At 40.5% G+C, this 26,377-nt stretch overlaps 1 protein-coding gene across 3 annotated transcripts in view; it reads left to right on the plus strand.

Annotated features, from left to right (window-relative positions):
* The window catches only part of PALS1 (protein associated with LIN7 1, MAGUK p55 family member), a 138,940-nt gene extending 113,205 nt beyond the window's left edge, over window positions 1-25,735 (plus strand). For 2 of the 3 annotated variants that reach the window (XM_077818698.1, XM_077818699.1), the window contains exons 8-14: window positions 587-770; window positions 3,205-3,276; window positions 5,413-5,484; window positions 7,320-7,487; window positions 9,335-9,537; window positions 12,827-12,937; window positions 17,324-17,670. In XM_077818698.1, coding sequence (XP_077674824.1) covers window positions 587-770; window positions 3,205-3,276; window positions 5,413-5,484; window positions 7,320-7,487; window positions 9,335-9,537; window positions 12,827-12,937; window positions 17,324-17,650 — 1,137 coding nt within the window. In that variant the 3' untranslated portion in view covers window positions 17,651-17,670. Of the gene's footprint in view, window positions 1-586; window positions 771-3,204; window positions 3,277-5,412; window positions 5,485-7,319; window positions 7,488-9,334; window positions 9,538-12,826; window positions 12,938-17,323; window positions 17,671-22,711 lie in introns of those variants that run through there. The other variant, XM_077818700.1, reaches the window with a different exon arrangement.
* Window positions 25,736-26,377: the final 642 nt, after the last annotated feature.

Raw genomic sequence — 26,377 nt, forward strand, 5'->3', positions numbered from 1 at the left:
CTTCCTGATGAGCAAAAAAGCCAGGAGGACCCTGACCCTTCAGGATCTCAAGGAATTAAATCAGTATCTGGTCAGAGAAAAAAATCTGAGCTAAGTGAGTTGTATAGGCTTTGCGATAAAGAGTGCTAACACAAGAATCAGAGTCCAGTGTAATGATGTCTTCAGAGAAGCAGAACTACAGATAAGTAGTCTTCCCTTTTAGCCAAAATTAAGTAGCAAAACTAGGAATTTGCATTAAAAGTACCACCAAAACCCCTATGTGTGTCTCCATTAACTTCATTAACTGGATTGAACTATTTCACCTCAGTGTTCTTGGCGCATAGTCATTTGTATGAAAGGATTTTCATGCCTTCATCTTCAGTTTCTAACCTTCCCTCAAATTGGTACGGCTATATTTTCCCCACCATTATACATATGTTAGTAGTGCCGTCCATACCTGCATACAAGAGACTGACTCAAATATTGAAATTACAACTTGTCACAGATTTTGTTTCACAGCCAAAGGGAGAGAATGTTTTAGGGGATATGAATCCTTGGAATTACTAAATATATTTTCCCTTTTATTTTTATATCTCTTGTTTCCTAGATACACGTGAAAGCACATTTTGACTATGATCCTTCTGATGATCCTTATGTACCTTGCCGAGAATTAGGTCTGTCTTTTCAAAAGGGAGATATACTCCATGTGATCAGCCAAGAAGATCCAAACTGGTGGCAGGCCTACCGAGATGGAGATGAAGACAATCAGCCTTTGGCAGGCCTTATCCCAGGTACAGTGCACTGTAACCAAAAACACAGATGTGCAGAAATTTTGAGGTGCCATTGTTTGGAATACAAGCCACTACAGCAAGTGAAAAGTCTTGAAAGAGACTTTTATATCCTGGAGTTTGGCTCGTTAAATGTCCATCTCTTGCTTGAACCTCTTTTGAGCAAAGAGAACCACTGTGATGGTTTTGTGATATAGAAATTAATTTACATGTTCAAAAATAGTTACCTATTTCTTAGCAAGCAGGTGTTAATTTTCTCATACACAGGCATCCATTGGTATGTCTGCCAATCACAGATTAGACCTGATCATTCCACTAGTTTCTGCTTTTTTCCCTTTGAGTTCACATTTCCTCTGCTGCTTGCTGCAGCAACACTGCACCTTAACCCCAGTTTACTCTGCCGCCCTCTGAGAAAGCAAATTTAGGCTCAGTAAGTACAGAGAGCAGTAGGTGGAGAAATTGCTCTTTCAAACTGCTTGGAGCTTCAGATTAATTGGATTTTCAGTCATTGGAACCAGTGTTTACCTTCTATTGTGGAGCATCAGCAAGAGTTATTTATTAAGATCTTATCTGTTACACCCATGCAATGCAAATCCATTGGCAGCAATATGGTGAACAAGAAATAATTTGAAGACAGGTGTTTCACAAGTGTGACTTCATTACTTTGTGATGTTTGGATGAGATGAAAAGGAACTCAGTTTGATTCTGTAAGTCCAGGCTGATTTTGCAGGGCTGGAATTTATAAAAACACAAAACATCCACATTTTTTACTTGCAAACTGAGCATATTTAATATGAAAATCATTGCAAAACAATGCCATTCTTTTATAATCACTCTTCAAAGCAGAATTGCTCAGAGTAATACTAAGGATACACTCCTCTTCCTTGAGAGGTGTATGTTGGGAACGCTACAGTGAACTACAGTTTTCTAAATAACTTTCTCCTTTTATAAGTGTTTGCATGGTATTTCTCAAAGAGCTGAATCCTTCCATTTAAGAATCATAGACGTTAAAGATGGAAATATCTTATTGGATCATCCAGTCTCTGTCCTTAACAATACAGGATTGTTCCCTATACAGTAACTCCTCACTTAATGTTGTAGTTATGTTCCTGAAAAATGTGACTTTAAGCGAAACAATGTTAAGCGAATCCAATTTCTCCATAAGAATTAATGTAAATGGGGGGGTTAGGTTCCAGGGAAATTTTTTTTGCCAGACAAAAGGCATTATATACATCTAAAACAATTTTAAACAAGCAATTTAATACAGGTATTAAACAGGTTGGCAGCTCCTCTACACACACACACCCCCCCCCCCAGTGCCTCCCGTCCACCAGCGGACCCCGCGGATCAGTGCCTTCTGCCGGTGGCAATCAGCTGATTTGCGACGTTCAGGAGGAGCGAGGGTGTGGCACGCAGCCTCCCCCCTGGCTCCTGCCCGCAGCAGTCAGCTGGTTTGCGGTGTTCAGGAGGCAGGGGAGGGAGCGGGGAGGCTGCGCACTGTGTCCTCGCTCCTTCCCGCAGCCTCCTGAACGCTGCAAGATCGCTGATTGCTGCGAGCAGGAGGCGGGGGGAACAGAGGGAAGGCACTAATCCGCAGGGTCCCTTGGCAGGCGGGAGGTACGGGGGGGGTGGGGTGGGAGGGGCCTGCCAGCCGTGGACAAAGCAGGCAGCCAAACGACGTTATAGGGGAGCATTGCACAACTTTAAATGAGCCTGTTCTGTAATGGAGCAGGGACGTAACATCGAAACAACATTAAGCGAGAGGACGTTAAGTGGGGAGTTACTGTATTACACCATCACTTGCCCTAAGTATGTATGCATAGGTGCACTTACTGATGTTGCCACGGATGTGACAATACTGGTATATTTGAGCACAAAACTAGATCTTAAAAGGAATGTATGTTTTTTAAAAGTTGCTTGCAAAAGTCATACAGCTTGATCCCATGCACCATTGTGAAAAGTTAACCATAAATGTCCATTTGCTTAATTAGGTCACTACAACCAAACTGCAAATAGAACCCTCTGTTTTTCACATGCAGAAATATAAATTAGTTGTACCTCCAAATATCCCTTATTTTGAAGGATTACACTTTAGTCAGTTACCTACATTCCACACAAATTCACATCTCCTTACTTTCGTTGTTTAAAATTATATACATTAACTGTAGTCATGAAACTGAGATTATAGGAAGTTCTTTACCCTAAAAGAATGAATTCCATAAAATTTAAGTTTCATGTATAACACATTGTCCCTCATTTTGGATCTTTGTCGCACAGTGTGTACCACTTGGGCCGTAGCAGGTTGAGAGGTATGATAATAGTGTAGTTGTGTAATTCTGAGAAATTAGTTAAAGAAAACTGGCATCTTGCTTGTAAAAGGAAATAGGAGTGGTTTCCCAGTGCTAACTGCTTTTATGTACCTTTTTTATACATTAAGGAAAGAGCTTTCAACAGCAAAGGGAAGCAATGAAGCAAACTATAGAAGAAGACAAGGAGCCAGAGAAATCAGGTTGGATATATATTCTAAAGAAAATTTCTGCAGCTGTCATACCAATGTTAATTCAAGTGGTGTCTGAAGTTTTGGTATCAAAGGCTCTTTCACATGCTTTTTCACATGCATGCTTTTTTGTACAACATGGCTTCTTTCAAGGTTACGCTCTACCAGCTCCATAATGGATTTTAACTTTGCCCTGAAATTAGATACCAGTTCAGTTACAGGTTGCACATGGAATGCCAAAATCATTAGAAAAACATATTCCCTTCCTTAATAAAAGAGGGGGGAAACCTTAATCACGTATGTTAAAATTATGTTTTTAGTGGAATGAAAAACAGTTGACTAAAATAGAGTAGATAATGGCAGTAACACAGAATGTCTGTTAGAGAAAGTAAGCAGATTTTATTTATTTGTATTTTAGTAGAGATACTGTACGAAGTATCAACCATGTGTTTCTGATATGTGTAAAAGCTCCAGAACTGATACCTCAAGGTTTGGGATTGGGAATATTTTGCTGTATTATCTTCTGATTGTTCTAAATTTACATATAAACTTTATATACAAACTCCAATTAAAGCCATATTTATTTTTTATTTCTTTATATAGCAATTACATATAATGCTCCTGTCAGCTAACTCCTAAGTTATCTGCAAAACAAACAAAAAAACCAAAAACAAACCTAGAGTTTTCAGATGCCTAAGTAGTCGCTGGAGTTATGGTTAAAGTTTCCTCCCACCCCTCAAAATCTGAAATGGTGCCCTGGTCAGCCAGGAGTGGCCAGAGGGCTGCAGGAGGGTTGTGGGCTCTGGCAAGATGCCGCCCTTAATTCTACTTTGCTGCTGACTGTGGCATTGCTGTCAGAGCTGGGCATGCAGCCAACACCCACCAGTATCAGGCTGCCCTCCCAGTGCTTAAATTGGGCCAGGGCTGAACTCTGTCATCTCTTTCAGTACAAATTAAACACTGGGGGAGGCAGCAGGGTCCAGAAATGATGGAAGGGGGGAAGCCCAGGGAGCCTGTGGGAGCCAGGGATGATGGGTGCAAGGCGCCAAAATACAAGTTTACCCAGGGTGCCATTTTCCCTAAGGCCTGCCCTGGGTATAGTTGAAGTTGTAGTAAGGTCATGAATGCAGTTTTCTATGTACATAAATATGTAGATTCATAACCACAGTTTGTAGATTTGTCCTAATGACCATTAAGTTCAGGGTTTCATAAAAGACCTTACTCGATACACTTTACAGTACCATAATACAGTATGCAGTCAGTTGGTTCAACTGCTCATTTTGGGGGTTTAAACCATCCGTTCTTTCCTTGGAGTGTCTGGACTCTGATTGTCAGTGTCTCTGGAGCCTTGTCTACATACAGAATTTTAGGGAATTCTCCCACCTGTAGATCTAGCCTGGATGGGATAATTCTCTGAAATTCTTAGTATAGGCAAGAAGTTTGTGTAGGAGCTTGTTAGTACTCAAATGATGTTCTCATAGCACATGCAAATCTCATTGGAGTAATTCAAGGAGATGAGCCTCACATCCTCTCTGAGAGGAATTTCATCCACCACCCCTCCCTTGTTACTATAGTGACAGAGGTGGGTTAGAAGAAAACTTCTAAAGATCTGTGTACTCTGAGACCACCTTAACTAGACAAAGGTGGATAAAGTCTGGTCAAAGCAACAAAGAGGAGATTCTTAGGAAGTGTCTTGTATGAATTGGCAGGGAGATAAGGGATATTAAGGCAGTCAGAGAATAAGAGTTTATAATAGTCAAGACACAAAATAAGAGCGTATGGTCAAGAGTTTTTAGCAGTAAAGACCTAACAGAAAGGATGGCCCTTGGAAATGTGGAAGAAAAGTGGGAGTATTTGAACTCTACTGAATGTATTAGGTAAGAGAACAAGAAGAGTTAGATGACCTCACATTATGAGTCTGAGCAATGCAGGAGGCAGTTGGTATTGTGTTGTAGGAGTTATATTAATCTAATACTACATAGCTATAATCTATAGAAATTTATATTTCTTAATTTACTTAAATACATGTAAAATATTTAGAAAGACAAACTGTATCCTACCATCTTTAAGTACACAGCCAGGAAAAAGAAGCTTTGTTTTTGTGTCCAAGCATTTCTGATTCTAGTGATTTTTTAATTTGACTTCCAGGAAAACTTTGGTGTGCAAAGAAAAATAAGAAGAAACGGAAAAAAGTTTTGTACAATGCCAATAAAAACGATGGTAAGTAGTAATAACCCTGATGTGAACTGTATGTCAGTTTTAGAATTTTCTAGTTAAAATGTCCTGAACGTTCTTTACCTTGCTGTAACAATGACAAATCCATTTCTTCTTTTGTGCTAAATAAAGCTTGTCCCTGCTATTTCTTATTGAATGTTGTATGCATATTCGATATGAGACTGAAACTGTGTCAGCAGAAAGTTCCTTCCAGTAGCGTTCTATATACAAAAGTACCTTTGGGATTTATGGTAAATGCAAATCGTATGACAAAATCTAAAAAAAATTGAATTTTGGTTATAAATATAAATACCAAGAAATAATTGCTGAATTACTGTTTCTTTATTAGAAACCTAATTTATAAACATATCAGCAAATTTATTCCCCAAATCAGTGCCAATAGGGCCTGGCAGCACACTTTCTTCTGACAGGAAGAGGAATGCATTTCATTGCTGAATAGCGCAATCCTGGAGAAATAAACAGACAATGAGATCTCTCCAATTCTCAGCCGAAAGGCTGATATACCCATCAGAGGGACTCAAAAGTGAGAGGTGCACAGTGAGAAAGGAAGAGATATGGGTTTCCCTAAGCTCCTTACATTATGTGTCAGGCTCACATTGCAGTTAATACTGCCATGTAGTAGTAGTGTTGTTATACCCATGTTGGTCCCAGGATATGAGAGAGACAAGATGGGTGAGGTAATATCTTTTATTGGACCAACTTGTGTTGGTGGAAAAGAGAAGCTTTTAAATGCTACAGAGACCACTTAAAATGAAGTGGGCAATTAACATCTCTGCAGTCATAGGACAAACAAGGGTTGTTAGGTTATAAATTGTTGTAGTGAGCCATAAAACCAGTGTCTCCATTGAGTCCATGATTTTTAGTGTCTAGCAGAGTTGTGAATTCAAATTCCCAGTCTCCTCTTTTTTGAAGGGGTTATGTAGATTTCCTTGAAGGACGAGGACTGAAAGATCAGTGATGGAGTGATTGCTTTGTGAAAAGTTTTCACCCGCAGGTAATAGAATGTTTGTCTTTTTATCATATTTCTGTGAGAGTTTATTTGAGAGAATAGAAATTGTCTGGTTTCACGCACATAGTTGTTGCTGGGGCATTTGATGCACTGATGAGGTACACCACATGTTGTGATCAGCATATTAGGACCCATAGATCTTGAGTGGTGTGTTGTGGAGGGTATTAATCATTGTAACCATAGAAATAGGTCTGCAGGTTTTGCATCTGTTGGTCTGGGAGGGTCTGGTGCTGCTTTGAGTTAGTGTATCCTGGTCTGTGGAAAGCTTTCTTCTGATGATGAGCTTGGGAAGGCTGGGGGGTTGTTTGAAGGCCAGAAGAGATTCAGGAAAGATTTATTTCAAGAGTGGTCTCCATCCAATATGAGTTGTAATTTTTTGATGGTACCCCATATGGAGTGCGGGGGGGGGGGGTGTTTTCCTGTACTGAAGGAGGTTCTCTTGACCATATTCTGTAGTATCTGTGCCTGGCTGTAGATAAGATTCCTCCTAGTATCTGGGATAGGTATTGGATCTGTGGAGATAAGTGTGATGATCCATGGGTTTCTTGTTACATTGCAGGAGACCACTTAAAATGAGTTAACCCCTTATGCTTAACAGTCTGTCCCATCTTGTATTTAGCTCTGACACTCTGGTTACCTTTTCCACACCTGAAGAAGGGGTCTGTGAGAGTTGGTTCAATAAAAGATAGTATCTCACCCACCTTGTCTTTCTCATGTAGTAATAACATCAGTCATGTTTTATATCTGGTTGTCGTCTTTGTTTTAAATAATATTTTTCAGGGGTTTTTTTGTTTTTGTTTTATCTCTGAAGATTATGACAATGAAGAAATTTTAACCTATGAGGAAATGTCACTGTATCACCAGCCAGCAAATAGGAAAAGGCCTATTGTCCTGATTGGCCCACAGAACTGCGGCCAGAATGAACTACGTCAGAGGCTAATGAATAATGAAGTAGATCGCTTTGCAGCTGCAGTTCCTCGTAAGTTTAAGGGGAGGATGTGACACACCAGGGTACAATTCAGACTAGTGGGGGGGCTGTCACCCCTGCCTTGCAACCTTGGATGTCTTACAATGCATTGCTGAAGTAGTTCCCACCTGGGCTCCTCATAAACAGCCCTCAAGCATGCAAGCCACACCCTGAGTGTCAGTGTGGAACTGCAGTCTTCCAGTTACACCCTGGCTCTCAGCAGTCTCTGTTATACTGACTCCAACACACTTCCAGTCATGGATTTTCCCCAGAAATGTACGTCCTGTACTGCCTGGCCTTCTCCTGGACAGTGCAAATACATTAAGTCCATTATTCCTTTAAGGGAATAATATGCCATTTTATTACCTTAAATAGTTACCCAGACACTTCAGTTTAAATACACTGTATTCGATAAAACAATAAAACAAGTTTACTAACTACAAAGAGAGATTTTAAGTGAGTATAAGTAATAATGCATAAAAGTCAGAAATGGTTACAAGAAAAATAAAGATAAAAATGCTTACTGGTAAGAAGCTATCTTGGTCACAAAGCAAACTTTCTCACCACATGCTCCAATAGATTACTGACCATATTTTCAGGTCAAGATCCCTCCCCAAAGTCCAACAGCTGTTTCCTTTTGTCTTCTCGGGTGCAGAGAAAGAGATACGCAGGGAGAGGGGTCCCTTGGGGTGTTTGTCCCTGCTTTTCATAGTTCCAGTCCCCCTATTGAAACCTATTTCCAGCTGAGAACTAGGAGACAGTGTCTGTATGGAAGAATATTCCCTGCTGGGTTTTTTGTTTTTTTTTCTTTCCTGTTTGAACTTCCTTTGTTTTCCCTTCCTGCTTGATGACTCTGTCTACTGCTAAAATGCAAATAAAGGCAAGCACACATTCCTTCATTTAGGACAGACCTGGTTGCCAACTTGTGCTTGGGCAGAGCTGTGTGATTTGGAACATACGTTAATAATATCATACAGAAAAGTCTTAAAGCTTCACATACAGTGTTGCTACATATATTTTATCGGGACACTACTGACCAGTGAATTGAGTTTTCAAAAGATGCCTTACATGGCATACCTTGTACAAAGATTATTACAGTAGTTTGTAGGGTGTGAATACAGGGGTGTGTTCTGTCAGACAGTATAACCGCTATTCTAAATATAACCTGCAACCAGATCACCTCAGGCTATGATCTTCGTGAATATTGCAAGCTAAGCAGGGTAAGATCAGTTCTGGGTAGGAGGATCAGTAAAAATAACCTTTGTGTGCAGAAAGTGGCTTTGATAAGTCAGTACTGGAACAGTGCCCTAGCATGGTGTTGGGTGCTGCTGGAAGTGCTTTTTTTTTTTTTCTTCTCCCAGATGAGACATAAAATTGGGACACTTACACTAGTTAAAAATCCCATGGAACTCTTCACAATAGTAAGTGATTTTAACATGGGGGTCCTGGTAAATTCAAATTTGGGATGATTATGCTGTGCTTTCCTAAATTCCCCCTGCAGTTTCCATTGAATATGATATTCTCCACTATGTATTCTGAATTATGTTGCTGTGTTTTATTAAACAGCTGGAGCTTTCCATCCAAAGTGGCTGCATAGTGAAGGGATTTCTTTTCTAGTTGGTAAAGAGTTTCCAGATCATTCTGCGTGAAAAACACTAAATGCAAGATCAGTATGATACAATTGACACAGACTAATCTGTTTAGAGAGATTTATTTTTGAAAAGAGAATAGCTGCCCTTTTGTCTAATTGGATATTGCATAGTACTATAGCCTAAAAAGGTGTATTACTCCTGAAACACTTGGAATTTGAGAAGTACACCATTTTTTCTCAACTTCTGTTTGGTGGTTGTTAATTTCAGATACAACTCGGAGTAGGCGAGAGAATGAAGTAGCTGGCAGAGATTACCATTTCATCTCACGGCAGACATTTGAGACTGACATATCTGCAGGGAAATTTATTGAACATGGCGAGTTTGAGAAGAATCTGTATGGTACCAGCATAGACTCTGTGCGGCAAGTAATCAACTCTGGCAAGATATGCCTTTTAAATCTCCATACACAGGTATTATATTTCATTGCAGCAGTTGTTATGAAAACTGAACATGTTACTGAAGGAACAACATCTGGTATTAGTAAAACGACACTGGTGACCTGTGTGAAACGAACACCTGGTAACAATCCATTTTCTACTAGTCCGACTGTATGCAGCCTATTCAATCCCTAGGGCAGCCCCTTTTATATATTGTTCAGACATCCTGGCAGACAAGGTATAGGAATAGGTATATCTACAGCCTGATCCATATCTGTTCTCTAGATAAATAGTACTTGTGAAAAATGCTCTGGAAACTGAAGCCCTGTGTACTTTTAACTTTTTTTAGGAGTGTTGATGATGCCCACCTTCCCCCACTGCCTTGGAATTCTCTTACTGTCTGAACTCTGAAATCTTGCAGAGGGTGGAATAGTTTGGGGAAGGTACCTCTCTCTTCAACTTAAGGCACTGATTTTCAAGGGAGCGCTTATGCAGTCCCCAAAAGGAACAGCTCTAGCAGGTGGAATATACAGCAATACTTTTAAACAACTCCAGTTACTGATATGACCTCTTTTTAGCCTTTGCTACCTTGTAAATTACAGCAAAGGCTGTAAAACATGTTATAATGAGCCCTGCTGCCACTGTTCCACAGAGGACAGTGAGTTTGCACCACTTCACTGTATGTGTGTGTTGACACAGAGATAAATACAGGTGAAATAGGATTGATAGCGTGAATGCTCAATAACATACCATCTAAACATGGGCCAGTGCTAGTGCTTTAATTACATGTGTAATTAATCTGTGTAGTTGAGAGACCCTTGACTTAAGTGGAAGTTGAAGGAAGGGTGTTCTGAACTTTGCGGGATCAGCCTTTTTTCATTCTAAACATATTTTGAAACAAATGGTAAAACTTCAGCTCAAGTTGAAACTCAGCATGCAGTTTAGAGGGGAAACTTTCATCAAATGCTTGGAAAAGTGGGGGTGGGGTTTCCTCCAATTAAATGAAAATAACTTTAAAAGAAAAACTTTAAAACCAAAATCTAGTGGTTTTGAAATTCAGAATTTTTTTCACTCAAACTCATATGCTGGTGGGATTTATTTCAGAGAGACAAACATGGGTAGGTGCTCGCTACGGTGATGAGTACAGTATAAGAACTTATATAGAGTAGAATAATTTGTAATGTGACTAAATATTTTGTGCTCATTTGGTTCAGGGGGAAATTAACTTGCAATAATGGAGGGGTTCTGATTAGCAAAGTACTTACTTCACTTGTCTAGTAATTAACTACTTGAAGAAATAACATTTATTTTTCAAGACTCTACCAAGGGATATTTAAGGTGGTATAAAATTAGAACTGGTTGGAAATTTTCCAGTGAAACAGTTTCATTGTAAAATGCCAATTTGTCAACCACAAAATATTTTGTGAAAACCTCTCAGGTTCAGTAAGTTGTTGGCGAATCAAAGGCAGGGTTCTGATGGAGCCATGGGAAACCTGCTGGCTTGCCGGTCTGCTAGGGAGCCAGAGTATTACAAGTTCAGTGGCTCTGGGACAGCTCCAGCCTGTGGGCTGCCACAAGCTTGAGGACCTGGTCTTGCAGGTTCCATGGCTCTGGTGCAGGCAGACATGCCAGAACTTCCATGCTCACTTCCTTGAAGCTGGGAGCGTGAAACCCATAGGAGCTCCAGCTCTAACGAGGGCTTGACTCCCAGCTCTACTGCAGGAAGCCTGGAAGACCTTAGAACACCTATTAACGCTAGGGCTCTCAGGCCTTCCAATCTCCCTGTTGCAGAACCTGAAAGACCTGGGATGCACTCCCAGGATGTGCAGCTCTGGGGCTGCCCCGCCATGCAGACTGCCCCAGTTGGGAAGGTCCACATGGCAGGGCTGCCCCAGAAGCACAGACCCCACTACCCTAACAGCTGCTAAATGAAATTGACATTCTTGTTGGTTTCACTCAACCACTGTCAGGGTACTGGGGAACAGATTTCATTTAGAGAATACCATATATCGGTCTTTCTGATTCATGAAATATTTTGGGGATTTCCAATTCACTGGAAACCTTGAAACAACTTGAATTCATTCCAATGTGGAACAAAACCAAATTTAGAAAAAGCAAAACTTCCCGCAAATCAGAAATCCCATTTTTGGTCAACTCTGTGTACAGTAACCAGAGCACGTACTTATTTAATAACACATTAGAATTTAACTTTTAGTAAAACCAAAAGGATTTGCCAGTGCATTTTTGTAGTCTTGTTATGCCAGCTACAGTATCACATATAATTGCCCTGTATTTGTTAAGCCTGTGGTGTAAAATAGCAATTAGATAATCAAATACAAACAGTGAAAAATCACATTGGTGTAGTTACAAAAGAATTATTTAAATGATTTCCATTGTTTGTTTTTAAATATATACATTTGGAGAACTTTAACCCTATTTCAGAATTTTGAAGAGTCACGTTTACACTGACCGTGCATTCCAATCTGTGTAGTATAATATTTTACGTTTCTCTAGAATGGTCCATGAGAGACTCTCAAAGCACATAACAAAAAATAGTCAATTAAATTTCTTAACACACACACTGTGAGGCTGGTAAGTAATCTTATTTTGAAAATGAGGAAGCTGAGTCACAGAGAGGTGATGACTTGTCCAAGGTCACACAGAAGGAAGTTCTTGAAGAGCCAGAAATGGAATCCTGTTCTCCTGACTCCCTATCCTGTGATCTTACCACAAAACTATGCAAAATGGATGCTTTGCACATCATTAGTGCACTTGGTGTCTCTTGGTAAGATAAACTGTGAGGGGATAACTGGTTTGTTTTTCTAATTTTAAGGTTAATGCTGTGTATGGAATTTTTGACAGTGTGTAACAAAACACATATACTGGTTCTCAGTTGTATATGGAGAAATTGCAAATGTAGTTTAAGGCTATTTGTACTTTCAAACACTGAAAGAAGTGCAATTAGTCTGAGTTCATATATTTAGTTTCTGCCAAGCCAAGTTTAGGGAACAGTTGACCTACTTTTCTATGAAGAACTCTTGAGCAAGAGCAAATGTTGAGGTTCCATAAGCAAGAAAAAAAAGGTGGTAATACCAATTGCACAGGAAAAGGTGAATGGCACCAGAGTTAGTGATGATTGTCTGGCTATGTGACATTGTTAATCATGCTGCTATTAAGGAATGTCACAACTTTTAATAAACTCTTGAAATTTATACTGAGTTACCTTAGCATTTGAGAACATTATGTGAATAGTGCATCTATACTTGTCCTTTACAAACATTAATGAGATTGAAATAATAAATGGAACATTTTTTTTCTTCAGTCATTGAAGACCCTACGCAATTCAGACTTGAAACCATATATTATCTTCATTGCACCACCTTCACAAGAGCGGCTACGTGCTTTATTGGCCAAAGAGGGTAAAAATCCAAAGGTAATTTAACATTTCTTAATAAGTGGATTTTGTTTACAAGTCTGGAACTCCATTGACAAAGACAACTCCAGAGAATTTGGCATAAAAATATTAAGCATTATTAATGCAAGTGAAAATATGTAATATGAAAAATGTTAGACCCAGACAATTATATTTAAACATTTAACTTTATGAAGCCATGCCTCATTGAGTGTGCATTATGTGGGAAGAGAGCATTCTAGTGCTGGTCTAGCAAGAAGTTCTGTAGTATATTTCTCTTTCCTGTCATTTTCCTTTAAAAACAAAAATCTAAATCAAAACAAGAAATTTATTAGTGTTTTTTTTTAATTGTTACAACATGTCTCATTTACTGCATACTGCCCAGCCTGCAACGGTTGGTGGCTTTGAGCAACTGACAGTGACGTTCTTTTGGGCTTGAAGATCTGCTTTGTAACCTGGGATCAGTTGCTGCTTTAGTGCTTTTACTCCATGCATGCCAAAGAGTCATGGGTCAAGCTTTGAAGTGCTTAACTCCAGAGCTATGGGTGAGCCACCAGTTAAAAATACTTGAATGGGGCCAGCAACCATGCTTCAAGTTAATACTTAAAAGTTAAAGAATAAAAAACTAGCAAAAGTGTGCAAAAACAAGCAAAGATTTAAAATATGACAGTGACTAATACAGGACAAGTGTACATTGGTGCTTCAATTCTATCCACCTCTATACCCTTCTCCTTTTTTCACGCCACTGTTCGCTCTTCGCCTGCCGCTTTTCTCTGTGGGTTTGTCTTCCCTAGAAAACCACCTTGGGTTAGAAGACAACCTCGAGCAGTTGTTTTATCTAATACGGTTTTAAAGACAGTATTTTGGTCAGTGTAGACCAGGGTCATGAGTAAACATTACTGGAGCCAGACATTTCCCAAGAGCAGCTGGCATGGAGTTGAACACTACAGCAATGGACTCATGACATTGGAAGTAATTTGACCAGTCTTAAAGTGCAATTAACTTGTGTAATTTGTGTGCCTCAATCCTATTGGTTAAAAATGCCTTAGATGTTTTGAGTTTGAAATCCTTTTTTATTACAAACCTAATCTTAGCTTCCTAAAGTGTTTTTTGGTTTTTGGTTTTGTTTTTTTTAATTTTCTGGCTGCACATATTCAAACATAGCTCAAATGTCAAATCATATCTGAACTGTAGAAGTAGTTTGCTGAACAGATATGCAGACTGGATGCTATTTTTTAGAATATAAACACATTTGAAAGCATTTGTAGTTTTTGTTAAGACAAAAATACTTTTGAGTCTTTAAGCAAAGACTGTTCAGTAATTTTACTACTATAATATACCAGTCACTGAGAGAGATCTTAATGTATTAATTCAGAATCCGAGCTGCAATAGAAAACACCCAGCACGTGCCACTGAACAAAGGGATCAGTGTGTGGCACACCAATTGCATGACATTCCTGAATTAAAATTAGAGCACAAACTAAGTGTTTTATTGGCAGTTTATTGTTTTGGAAGCTCGGTAAAATTAAGATTATGGGAGAAACCCAAAGCTCCAAGCCCCATTAATTCATGTTAATATCTGTTTTAGTTGTACAAAAAATAAAAATAATAAACTGATTTCAATTAAGAGTATTCAATTAAGAGTAGTGGGATTTCAGACACTATCTGTGTTAAACATTTGAAGTGGATTGGGAAGAATTCTATGACTAGTTCAAATAGTTATCCAAGATGGCTTGTCTTCTGGTTGGACTCTCCATTTGCTGTACATTTTCAGGGTACAGGATTCAGGATTTCAGTTCACAGGTGGACTCATTTGAACAACAAGTATTTTAATGAGCCAAATGCAAGGTTACACATCTAGAAATAAAGCCAAAGGTTGCACAATATGGACGACTATATCCTGGAATGCAGCAATACTAAAAAGGACTTTGTGGTCATGGTCGATGACCAGCTGACAGTGAGCTGGCTGTGCTTTGTTGTAGTTAAAATGGCAAACATGACTGTGGGATACATAAGTAGTGGAATATCAAATATGAATAGGGAGATGGTATTATCTCTTCAGACCTCATTTGTGAGACCATTATTGGAGTTCTGTGTTCAGGTCTTGGTGTCCACGCCTCAAACAAGATGTTAAAAATTTGGAGTGGGTACAGAAAGAGCTATAAGAATGATATTTAGTTTTAAATTCAGAGTTAATTTTAAACAGGTTTATTTTTAAAAAGAAAAGCTTATAATTTAAATTAAAAACTGATTTTTTTTAAAAATCAGTATCAATTTTTATCCACTCTGGCTGTTGGTGATAGGAAAAATAAATAAAAATATTTTCTTGCAAACCATCTCTGTTTTCTTTCTGGATTCTCACTGGAGTTACAGGACAGAATATTTTAGTTTTTCTTCGAGTGTTCCTCTGGGTGCTCCACTGAAGAATGAGTGCTCCACTGTAGGTGCAGCAGCTCCCCCTGTGCTGGGGATCAGAGATCTTCATCAGCAGTGCCCGTTGGACTGCATCTGCACACCTCCCCATCTCGTGCTATGAGCGGGACGTGTATATATAGCGTGGTGTGCTCCGACCGCCCCCCAATTCCTTCACTACCGTCTTTGGTCTGGGATGGAATCTGCAGCAGAGTCTGCTTCTCCTTTTTGACCTTTAGATAGTGCCTCACCTGTTAGGTTTAGTTTAGTTTAGTAATTTCTTCTTTTTTCCTCTGTATTCCTTCTCCTCTCCTCATCATCCCCCCCCCCCCCCGTTTTCACTTTACCCTACTCATTACTTCATAGCTTAGGTTTTCATTTCTCTGCTTTCTGACTGGGAAGCTTTTTCCCTCACCCTTACCTCTGGATCTCCTGGGTTCAAGAGGTGAGTGTCTTGCTGGGCCAACTTCCCCCACAGTGCAGGGACGCATCCCACAAAAGTGTTCCCACTGCCACAATTTGACTGGCAGAACCAGAAAAGACTGGGACATGTGGTTACGACTTCTCCTCATGGAGAAAGCACTGGGTCAAGAATCATACCTGGGCCTGGACTCTCCCCCTGTGCAGCTTTCCCCGCTCTGCAAGTTCATCTGCTGATCCTCATCTCCCACATCCCTTTCTAAGAGAAAGTTGTCTTTCTCTCACTTTGACGAAAGAAATGGGATCCCTCATCCGTCCCTGAGACATCACCTACGAGAAAATCATCCCCTGCGAGGTCAGTCGACTCAACATTCTCAGACAGGGGACATAGCTCCAGGGCCCTTCCAAGTACATGAATTAAACAGTCTAAAGATCCTAATGAGGCAGACTTAGAGCCCTCGGCACTGAGCAGTTCTTCAGCTCCACCTGCTGGCTGCTCAGGAGAATGCATCTCTTTCTCAGCATCAGTTCATACACCGGTACTGATGATGCTCCTTCCTCCTCCCCAAGAATTCAGATACCCTAAAGACCTACTTGTATCTGACATGCCTGAGTCACCATTACTCAAACACGACCTTCCCCCACTTCCACCCTCTTCTCCAGACTCACAATGTTCTTCCCTTTCCTCTTCGAGGATGGCACCCTCCTTCCTCAGTGACAATGAGGAAGAAGAGGAGTGGTCCATCACTCCTCCTTACTCAAGACAGGAACAAACGACTTCCTCTACATGTCCTCACTGTTCACAATCCACACCTGAACCAGAACCCTGGTATAGACACCGTGGATGCAGCCCCATGTTCCACTCTCTCCGCACTGGCCAAACTGGGACCCCGAGCCATTTACAAGAGTCCAGTTTGGGAAGCCTCCCGTGGAGCAAAGCTGGAAACCTACACCTTTGCTTTCTCCACCAGCTTCTCGTCCACCAGAGACTGAGCCTCTCCCTACAGCAGATGAGGAGGAAGAACAAGAGCAGGAAATTCCACCACCACTCTGCTTCTTCACCTAATGAGGCTATCATGCCTCCACCCCCTACTGCAGCTTACAACTTCAGACATTTCCAGGAGCTATTTTGCAGGATTGCAGACTCCCTCCCCATTCTTTTGGAGGAGGTGAAGGATCAACAACATAAGCTGCTCAACATCCTGTACACATCCTCCTTCTCCAAAATGGCCCTTCCCATCAATGAGGCCCTTTTCAATCCTGCCACGGTTCTCTGGCAGACTCCAGCATCCATCCCACCAACTTGCAAGCAGGTAGTCAAAAAATATTATGTTCCCACAAAGGACTTGGAATTTGTTTTCTGAACCCACCCCAAACTCCTTGGTTGTAAATGCTATGCCAGAAAAAGGACACCTATACCAATCTCGAGTTACACACCATGCTAGAGACTGGAAACCGTTCGACCTGTTCAGACATAAAGCTTATTCATCTGCTGCTCTCCAATTCCGTATATCTAATTACGAAGCGCTCATATAATTGGCTAAGTATAATTACATCAACTATTCTAAAATACAGGAACTCTATCAAGACCTTCCTGATGACCATAAAGAACAACTCCAGGCACACATAGCTGAAGGACACCTCTTGGCCCACACAGCTCTGCAAGCCTCTTTAGACTCTGCGGATACCACTGCCTGCTACATCACTACCACTGTTGTAATGAGACGGACGTCATGGCTGCACCTCTTAGGCTTTCCTAAAGAGGTACAAACCACCACTGAAGGCCTACCCTTTGAGGGCCCCAAATTATTCGGGCAGCATATAGATGATTCCCTTCACTCCCTGCGCATTTTCCCGGGCGTCTCTTTGGAGCTGCAGTGTAAGTACCAATTTCTTCCATGATCCCGATCACCGTAATACACTCCCCAGCAACAATATGATACCCAACAATATTGACAGAAGCCCCCTACCAAATGCAGACATACAACTCCATGGGATGCTACTTGTCACGCTCCTCCACCCAAACAGCTATTTTGGAAGCGTGGTTAATGTGACGGGATTCCCAGGATGCCACCTAAACTGTGGGACCGCTGAGCCCCTCTTCTGTGATGCAGTTGGCAAGCTATAAACCTCTGGCAGGTACTGCACTACACAGAGATCCACAGGCAGGGACACAACCAATTGAGTTATATGAATGCTTCTCCCAGGCATTCATGGACCAACAATAGAGAGGCTCCAGCCAGTTCCCCCCAGTTCCCCAGCATTGCACCCCAGAACTGTACCATCTTGCCCTGGTCAGAAGCCTAACCAATGTAAATTCATTGCCCAGTTCTGCCCCCCCCCCCTTGAAGTGGAGAAGACATATATTAGCCGTTGTAAACTGAGCTGAGATTTCCCAAGCACTTCAACCAAAGTACGCTGTTTTAGGTAAAATAGATTTATTAACTACAGAAAGCTAGATTTTTAGTGATTATAAGTAGTAAGGGTAGAGATCAAAGTTGATTATCTAAGAAACAAAAGTAAATTCGCAATCTCAGTTCTATAAACTAAACAGGATTTGAATCCAGCAGTGTCTCTTTCTGATAAATGGTACAAACAGGTCACAAATCTTCCGTACACAGGCTGGAACTCTACTCTAGCCCAGGGCCACCCTCACAAGTTCAGTCTTTGTCCTCCAGCTGTGTTTCTAGGTGGTGTTGGGGGGGGAAATGAGGCCAAGTCATTGTGTCACTTCCCCTCTTTATAGTTTCTTCCAGCTTGCTGGAAAGATCTATGCTTGTGACATGCGGGGGGCTCCACCTCCATTGGTCAAGTATTCTCCATTGCCTACATGCTCTCTCTGAGAAGTCTCCATTGTATACAGTTTCTGGGATAGTGGATAATATTTAATGGGCCATCAGCATGTCTGGCTACTCCATTGTTGTGCCTGAAAGGCTGGTTGTGGGTGTTCCCAACCTCCCAACATATTTCAGTAACACACACACAACAAAACTTCATAACTTCACGTACAATGATAGCACATACAGTCCAATAGGATATTTAATGTTCAGCGGATCAAGACTTTCAAAATAATACCTCACAAGGCATACTTTTTACAAAACATATTATAATTATATGACAGTGGTGAATATGGGGATTCCTGGGTGTTTCTTTAAGGTACAGAGTGCCACAGTTGAGGCCATGAGAAGTCTTCCCGTTTGTCATATCCGCCATCTTTGATATCCCACAAATTGGCGACCGATTTAGCCCTGTTCTTTCCATCACAGAGGCGAATTACCTCAGACCAGTGGGTCATAGAGATCATCAGGGAAGGATACTCCATCCCTTTCCTATCTATCTCACCCCATCTCTCTTCAGGGACCTTTCTCACGAACACATCCTACGAGACGAAATAAATGACTAGGAGCCCTAGAATCAGTCCCATTCCAGCACACAGGAAAGGGTTTTTACTCATTTCTTTCTGGCCCAAAAGAAATCCAGCGGATAGAGCCTGAATCTAGACCTTTGAAACCTAAACAAGTTAATCAAACTGGACCACTTCCAGATGGTTATCGCCACCATCATCCCAGCACTGGAACTACCGACCCTTTCTCCCACTGATAGCACATCGTGCCAACAGAGACATGATAGAAATATCACCTGCATGTTGTACATCAACAGGCAAGGCGGAGAGAGATCCCACTCTTTTTATGCTCAGAAGCACTGAAATTATGGAATTGGTGTATCCAACACGGCATTACTATCTCAGCTGCATACTTCTCTGGTCACCAGAACACCACTGCAGACTCATTATGCAGGCAATTCTCCCACGATCACAAGTGGGAACTAGTTACGCAAGCCTTTCAACACATCTTCAACTGCTGGGGATCCCGCACCATAGAACTTTTCTAGTGTGGCAAAAACGCCTGCTGCCCTCAGTTTTGCTCCGGCGGGACTGGGACACAGATCCCTGAGAGACTCATTCCTCCTCACATGGGATGCTCCACTACTCTATGCCTTTGCTCCCTTTCCTCTTCTGTTCCGTGTACTCCACAAGATACAGAGGGACCAGGCCAGAGTCATCCTTATAGCTCCGACATGGCCATGACAGGTCTGGTATACTTACCTCCTTTACGGAGGTATGCCCTCCAATCTCTCTCTGCCTGTCTCTGCGACTCTTTTCTCAGAGTGTGGGTCGTATTTTCAATCCCAATCCACAGCTACTCCACCTCAAAGCATGGCTCCTCTACGGTTCCAAGATTCAGAAATAACTTGTTCAGAAGCAGTTAAACAAGTACTCTTGAACAGCAGACATGACACAACAAGACACACTTACCTAGGATCTAATGCTGGTGCATCTCCCATTAGGTTGACACAATGAATGCTCATTGCCACTTATCCTGGACTGTATTTTACACCTAAAATGATCAGGATTATCCACCAGCTCCATCTGTGTGAAGTTGGCATCTATCATGACCTTTCACTGCCACATAGATGGCCACTCCATCTTCACTCACCCACTCATGAAATGTTTCCTAAAAGGCCTCCAAAATCTTTACCCTCATATACGGGATCCAACCCTTGCTTGGGACGCCTGCCTCATTCTGCGCTCTCTTACAAGACCTCCATTCAAACCAATAGCAATGTGTTCCTACATTCACTTATCTGTGAAAAGGGCATTGTCACAATCACTTCTGCCCAATGGGTCAGTGAAATTGGAGACCTTATGGTTCCATGTGTACAGGGGGTATATACAATTTTTCACAAAGACAAGGTTACGCTGTGTCTACATCCTAAATTTTTACCCAAGGTACCATCCTCTTTCCATCTCAATCAACCTATCCACCTTCCTTACTTCTTCCAAAGCCTCACAGTAACCAACATGATTGCATACCCTCCATGTCACACGAGCATTAGCTTTCTACTTGGACACTAAACCCTTCCAAAAATCATCATGCTACTTCCTCTCAATGGCCAAAAGATCCAAAGGTGCAGCCATCTCTAAGCAAGACCTTTCAAAATAGATCTCTCAGTATATATGTACATCAGTCTTACCCAACTACATAATCGACAGCCTCCTCCTGGAACTAGAGCACATTCAACCTGGTCACTCTTCATCTCTGTTGTTTTCCTCAGTAATGTCCTGATTATTGACATTTGCAAAGCGGCCACATGGCCATCATCAGACACTTTTGCTCATCACTATACCATTACTCATGATGCCTCAGCAGATTGTCCTATCATCTGCAGCAAATACCGCTCCCAAGCCAGAGCCTTCCAATTAGGGGCCCTGCTTTCCAATCACTTACAGTGGAGCACCCAGAGGGACATCAATTGAGGAAGAAGAGCAGGTTACTCACCCTGTGCAATAACTGACGTTCTTTGAGATGTGTCCCTGTGGGTGCTTCATTATCTGCCCTCCTCCCCTCTGTGTCAAAGCTGAAACGTTAGCTCTGCCACAGAGAAGGAACTGGGGGCAGTCAGACTGCACAGCACTATATATACATCCCACTCATGGCGCGAGAAGGGAGGTGTGTATCTGCGATCTGACGGGCACTGCTGATGAAGATCTCTGATCCCAGGCGCACAGGGTGCTGCCACACCTACAGTGGAGCACCCATAGGGGGTCACATTTTGAAGAATCTCAGTTAGTGCACAGGGTGAGTAACCCACTCTTTTGTGGAAGCTTCTATTCTAGCCCTTTCCCCCAAAAAATATTTTGTTTGGGATTTTTTTTAATTAAAACCTAACAAAAATCAGGTTTAATCCTAAAATCTCTTTTACGTCCGTTTGAAAATACCTACCTTACTTCTTATCTCATGTATCATAGGGAAACAATATTTTTTGCCTTAGTTAATGCTGCAGTGGAATAAGCACAGGAAGCTTTGAGAAATCTGACATGCTTCTGTAATCTGTTTACACTGATAATAAAAATCCTGAAGTAGAATGATCCCATTCCACTGCTAACTTCTTTCCCAGTTCTCCCTCTGCCTCTCTTATCTGGACATTCATTTCCAGCCCATCTGCAATTTTCCTGCTTTTCTGCCACTTGGCCCTTTCACTCCCCTGAAACTCCTCTTCTGTTGTTATTGCAACATTCACTGAATGATGAACTGGTTTCAGCAACTTGCATTGTGTGGTTCTTAACATTTCCTCATTATCCTGGTGTAGTTTTTTTATGGTAACTCTTATCTTGTCCCTTTTCCTGTAGGTTTTTTTGTTTTTAAAAATGAGCATATTTTAAATACGTTTTCCTAAACTTTGTTTTGATTCTTGTAATTGTGTTGTTACATGTTCAAAGTCATGGTTCCTATTTCTGTAACGCAATCTAAATTTTAATCTAAATTATCTCAGCACTGTTTTTCACATCACTGGTGTGGGTTTTTTTGTTTAAATTAATGAGAATTTGGCTCATACATCACTTTGGCACTTTTGAAACTCTTAGCCTTTATTTTTTTTTGAAAATTTTTTTTTCTCTTATTTGGTTCCTTTGAGGGCACTTATTTGCTGGGCAGTTAATTGCAATAATCATTCTATCATTTTCCTTTCGTGTCTTTAAAAGTTTTTTCACTCAATACTGCATCATCTAGTGATGAAATAAGACTGGGCATGATCAGTGGAATTTCCTGACCAACTACTGCTAAAGACTTAAGTCTTTTAGAACACACAAAACTACCACATTTTGGATAGTTATTAAAATGCATAGAAATGTCTCCTGTCCTGCCCTTATTAAAATACATACCTGCTGTAAAAATATTTGTTGTAGTTGTACAGCTTCATACATTTTCAGCCATTGTGTGTGGAATTACATTTTTCTAGCCCACTGTAGCAGTTTCCAAGCCAAACTTGCCTGTGCCATGAAAATTTTGTACAAGACCTTACAATCCCCTAATGAGTAGTTTTGTTCATTTTTTCAAAATGAACATTCAGAATGTTCATATAATTATACGATATAAATTAATTCCTCCTATGTTTTCATTACAGCCAGAAGAGCTAAGAGAAATCATAGAGAAGACCAGAGAGATGGAACAAAACAATGGCCACTACTTTGACACAGCAATTGTGAATTCTGATCTTGATAAGGCATATCAGGAGCTACTTCGTTTAATAAACAAACTTGACACGGAACCTCAGTGGGTGCCATCCACCTGGTTACGGTGAAAAAGAACAGTTCTAAGGGACAAGCAGACTTGTATCCAGCAGTCTGTCAAAGGGAGATTGCACATCAGACTTAAATATTAGGTGGCAGTGTGAGCTCTAGACCTCTGTGGGTACACCCCTTGATAGTTGGTGTATTAGTGAAGAAAATCTATTAGGCAGTTCATGAACAGAATGATATACTGATTAAAGATTGTCTGGGTTTTCTTCTCATCTTTGGACTAGAAATGGAAGCTCTGAACAAGCCAGTACAATTTTTAATAGTTTAAATAGCCTTTCTAACAGCTGCTTTACCTTTTCTATCTAGAATCACCTTTCTTTAAAAACTAAAGATTTTAAATGTATGTATATATACAGTCCATGTTGTCACATAGTTATAAATATTATTATTATTTAACACTGTTAACTTAATGACCTTGTGGGACATGACAGTAGTTTGTGAATATACCTTTTACGAAAACATCGGGCAGAGAAATAATCTACATGAGACACTAAGGTTTATGAGAAATTCTCCCCTTTTAAAAATACACAGAATAAGGTGCGCTTTGGTCTGGAGTTGCCTGGTTAGGCTTGAATTTATTTTTCTAATTATTTACATTCCACTTTCTGAGAGCACTGTAATTTGCAAAATGTGTATAATGTAAATATTTCAACCCTTTGTGTCTTTTTAGTCAGACTTTATAAATCAGATTTGACTGCACATTAACCTTAGGTCCAATGAGAGAGGAATATGTACTGATCTTTTAGATGTGATATTTTTATGGAATTGTGTTTTTCTTTAAAGCTTATTGGTTGATTTGGGAGCCATTGCTCCCCACAGATTTGTAGAGATGTTTAGAAGGCAGAGGTTATATTTTTATTAAAAAAAAAAAAAAAAAATTCTTATAAAACATGCGGATTTTAAAAAATATTCTTCCTGATAATGTAAACAGTTCTTATAAAGGATACTGACTGAATGGGCAGTTGTAATGAGTGTCTTTTTATTTTGGCCCTGGTATATATTGTGGCTAATGGTCCTACAGGTAATTAACTGGAATTAAAACCGCTGAATGTAACTACTCTAAGTAAACCAGTCACCTGAAGGAAACAACCTCAGATATGGAAACATATGTATTACACGGTCTATATCCTAGCATGTTCTGCTGTCTAAGTTCAGCATGTCCCTACAGACTAGCCTGAGCTGTGAAAGTTGTGCAGCTGTCAAATCTGCAGCAGGGCTATTCCAAGCATTGAAATGAAATGTTACCTTTAGCTTTTCTTTGTTCTGGGGGTAGCATGAACAATCTTGAATGTGAATGTTGATTCTCCTCTTGTTTAGCCACAGTCTTTCCTTGTTCCCACATTTAAACACTGGAGTTATGTCAATGTGTAGTTGATTCAGTGTAACAGTGAGAAATGAAGAGTGAGTTTGTTTTTCACAGTCTTGTTTTGTGTATATATTTTCTTCAAAGAACAAATCCAGGCAAACCTCTTGCCTTCTGTGTCTATAGCTGAATGAAGAGCTCTAGGCTACACAGAGAATGAGTATAGTGTGAAAAGGTTGTTTTAAATCACTTTTAGTAAAGTGACGTTCCTGTATTGCAGGGTGAAAGATAGTACAATCTCTGTCTGCAGTAAACCTAGACGAGGCCCAGCAAGTTGGTTGCCTATGGAGAGAAGTTATAAGCTGTTTACTTGGGTTTTAGAACCATGGTACATATCTTGGTGAACATGCTATGGCTGAGAGAAGAATCATAAGGTCCATTCACTAACATACCTACAGCGAGGCGGGTGTTGGAAGCCTTAAATGACACAAATTAACTGCATATCATGTTTGGGTCAATAGCTAGCATGTTACTAAATTAGCTCCAAGTCAAGTATTCAAAGTAAATGCACCTGCAGTGTGAGGCAGCAAGCCACTAACTGTTTAGTGTGGTGTGAGACACTACAAAATTCAGGTGCTGGGGGGCAACAGCATTATCCATCAATTCTGCCCTTCAAAGTTTACATCTCTTAAGTTGTAGATTCTCAACTGCCTGTAAAAAAAAAAAAAAGTTGCTAAAGTGAAAAGTTGTTGAAGTGCAATCTTTAGAGAGGCATCTTTAAAGATGTCACAGGTGAATTATCAAAATTTCACTCTATTACTGAACCCTGACAGATTCAATGTTACATTGTTATTAAATAATGCTGTGAATGCTGGTAAATCTCACCCCCTTCTCTCCTATCCTTAAGACTTTGAATGCAGTAGGTTGAGAGATGTTTAGCTGTACCCTGTTTGTTTTTGAAGTATGGGGGGGGGGGTGTTGATATTTCACAGAGATCCATTTATGGAAGTGAAATGATCACGACTATAGGAGGCAGTGTTGGCTTTGTATCTAATTATGTGAGCATACTGGAGCAGTACTGAGGAACAGACCAGGCTCACAGAGCTCAGATGGATATTGGTATCTGGCACCAGTTTTAGAGTTTGAACCCAAATTGCCTGAACCTGGAGTAAGTAGGAAAGCATTTTCTACCATTTTGTCATGAAGGAAGAGTGTCTTTTCAGTCCCTTTGGGGGGGTAAAAGACTTGATTGCTGGAAGAAACACTAGGCATCGTCACCTGTTTAATAGCCAGCTGAAAGGGGAAGGTATCTTCATTTTTACCAATCCAGATTTATTGAAAAAAACTGTTTCATCATCTGAATTAAACAAAAATATTGAAGGATTATGAATAATTGTATAAGATGTGGACTTGACAACTAATAATTTCAATGACCTGTTGTTAGCCCCAATGTATCTGCACTCTGTATTTTGAGACCTCATGAACTGCACACTATGTAAAAAATGTAAAATATTTCTAGACAAAATAAACTACAATTTTTACCTGATGTAGCTACTGTTGAAGTCTTTTCTGCCATCACTCAAAGGCTGCTTTGGGGTTGGTTGAACCTAAGTGCTTAAGTATTTCAATTGAAGAGTTCCAGTCTTCTGTAATTTTTTTAAAAAGCACTAAGTGCCCCTTAAGCTCAAAATAAATACCATAAGTATCTTAACAGTGTGGATACAGCTCAGGGGCATGCATGTAGTTGATAGGGAAGACTACAAATTAGGGCTGAGCTCATAGTCAAGTGGGAATTGAAGTCCAGCACCACCCCCACCACAGCTCTAGCTGTAAGCCTGTACCACACAGAGCAGGAATGTACTCAGTCTTCAAACTCATGCATTCCAAACATAAGACATGCCATAAATAATGTTGCCTCTGTGCATGTATTGTACTGCTGTGTTAACCCCTCAGCAGAAGAATAATAAGAATGTCCTTGTCTATCACCAGGGATTTTAGAGTCCTATATAAAGCTGCTCAGTGGCCTATAGAAAATGGCTTTGCCATTTCAGTCAAGGTTACACTAGAATGTGATCCATAGCACTTATCCCCCTTCATCATCACCTCAGGAGAGACAAAGGGTCCAGTGGACATGGAGACAGCACTGGAAGTGGGCCCCTCTGGTTCAAGATTAAGGTACAGTTGCTAC

Source organism: Eretmochelys imbricata, chromosome 6, assembly GCF_965152235.1.
Source record: "Eretmochelys imbricata isolate rEreImb1 chromosome 6, rEreImb1.hap1, whole genome shotgun sequence".
NCBI classification, from domain to species: Eukaryota; Metazoa; Chordata; order Testudines; family Cheloniidae; genus Eretmochelys; species Eretmochelys imbricata.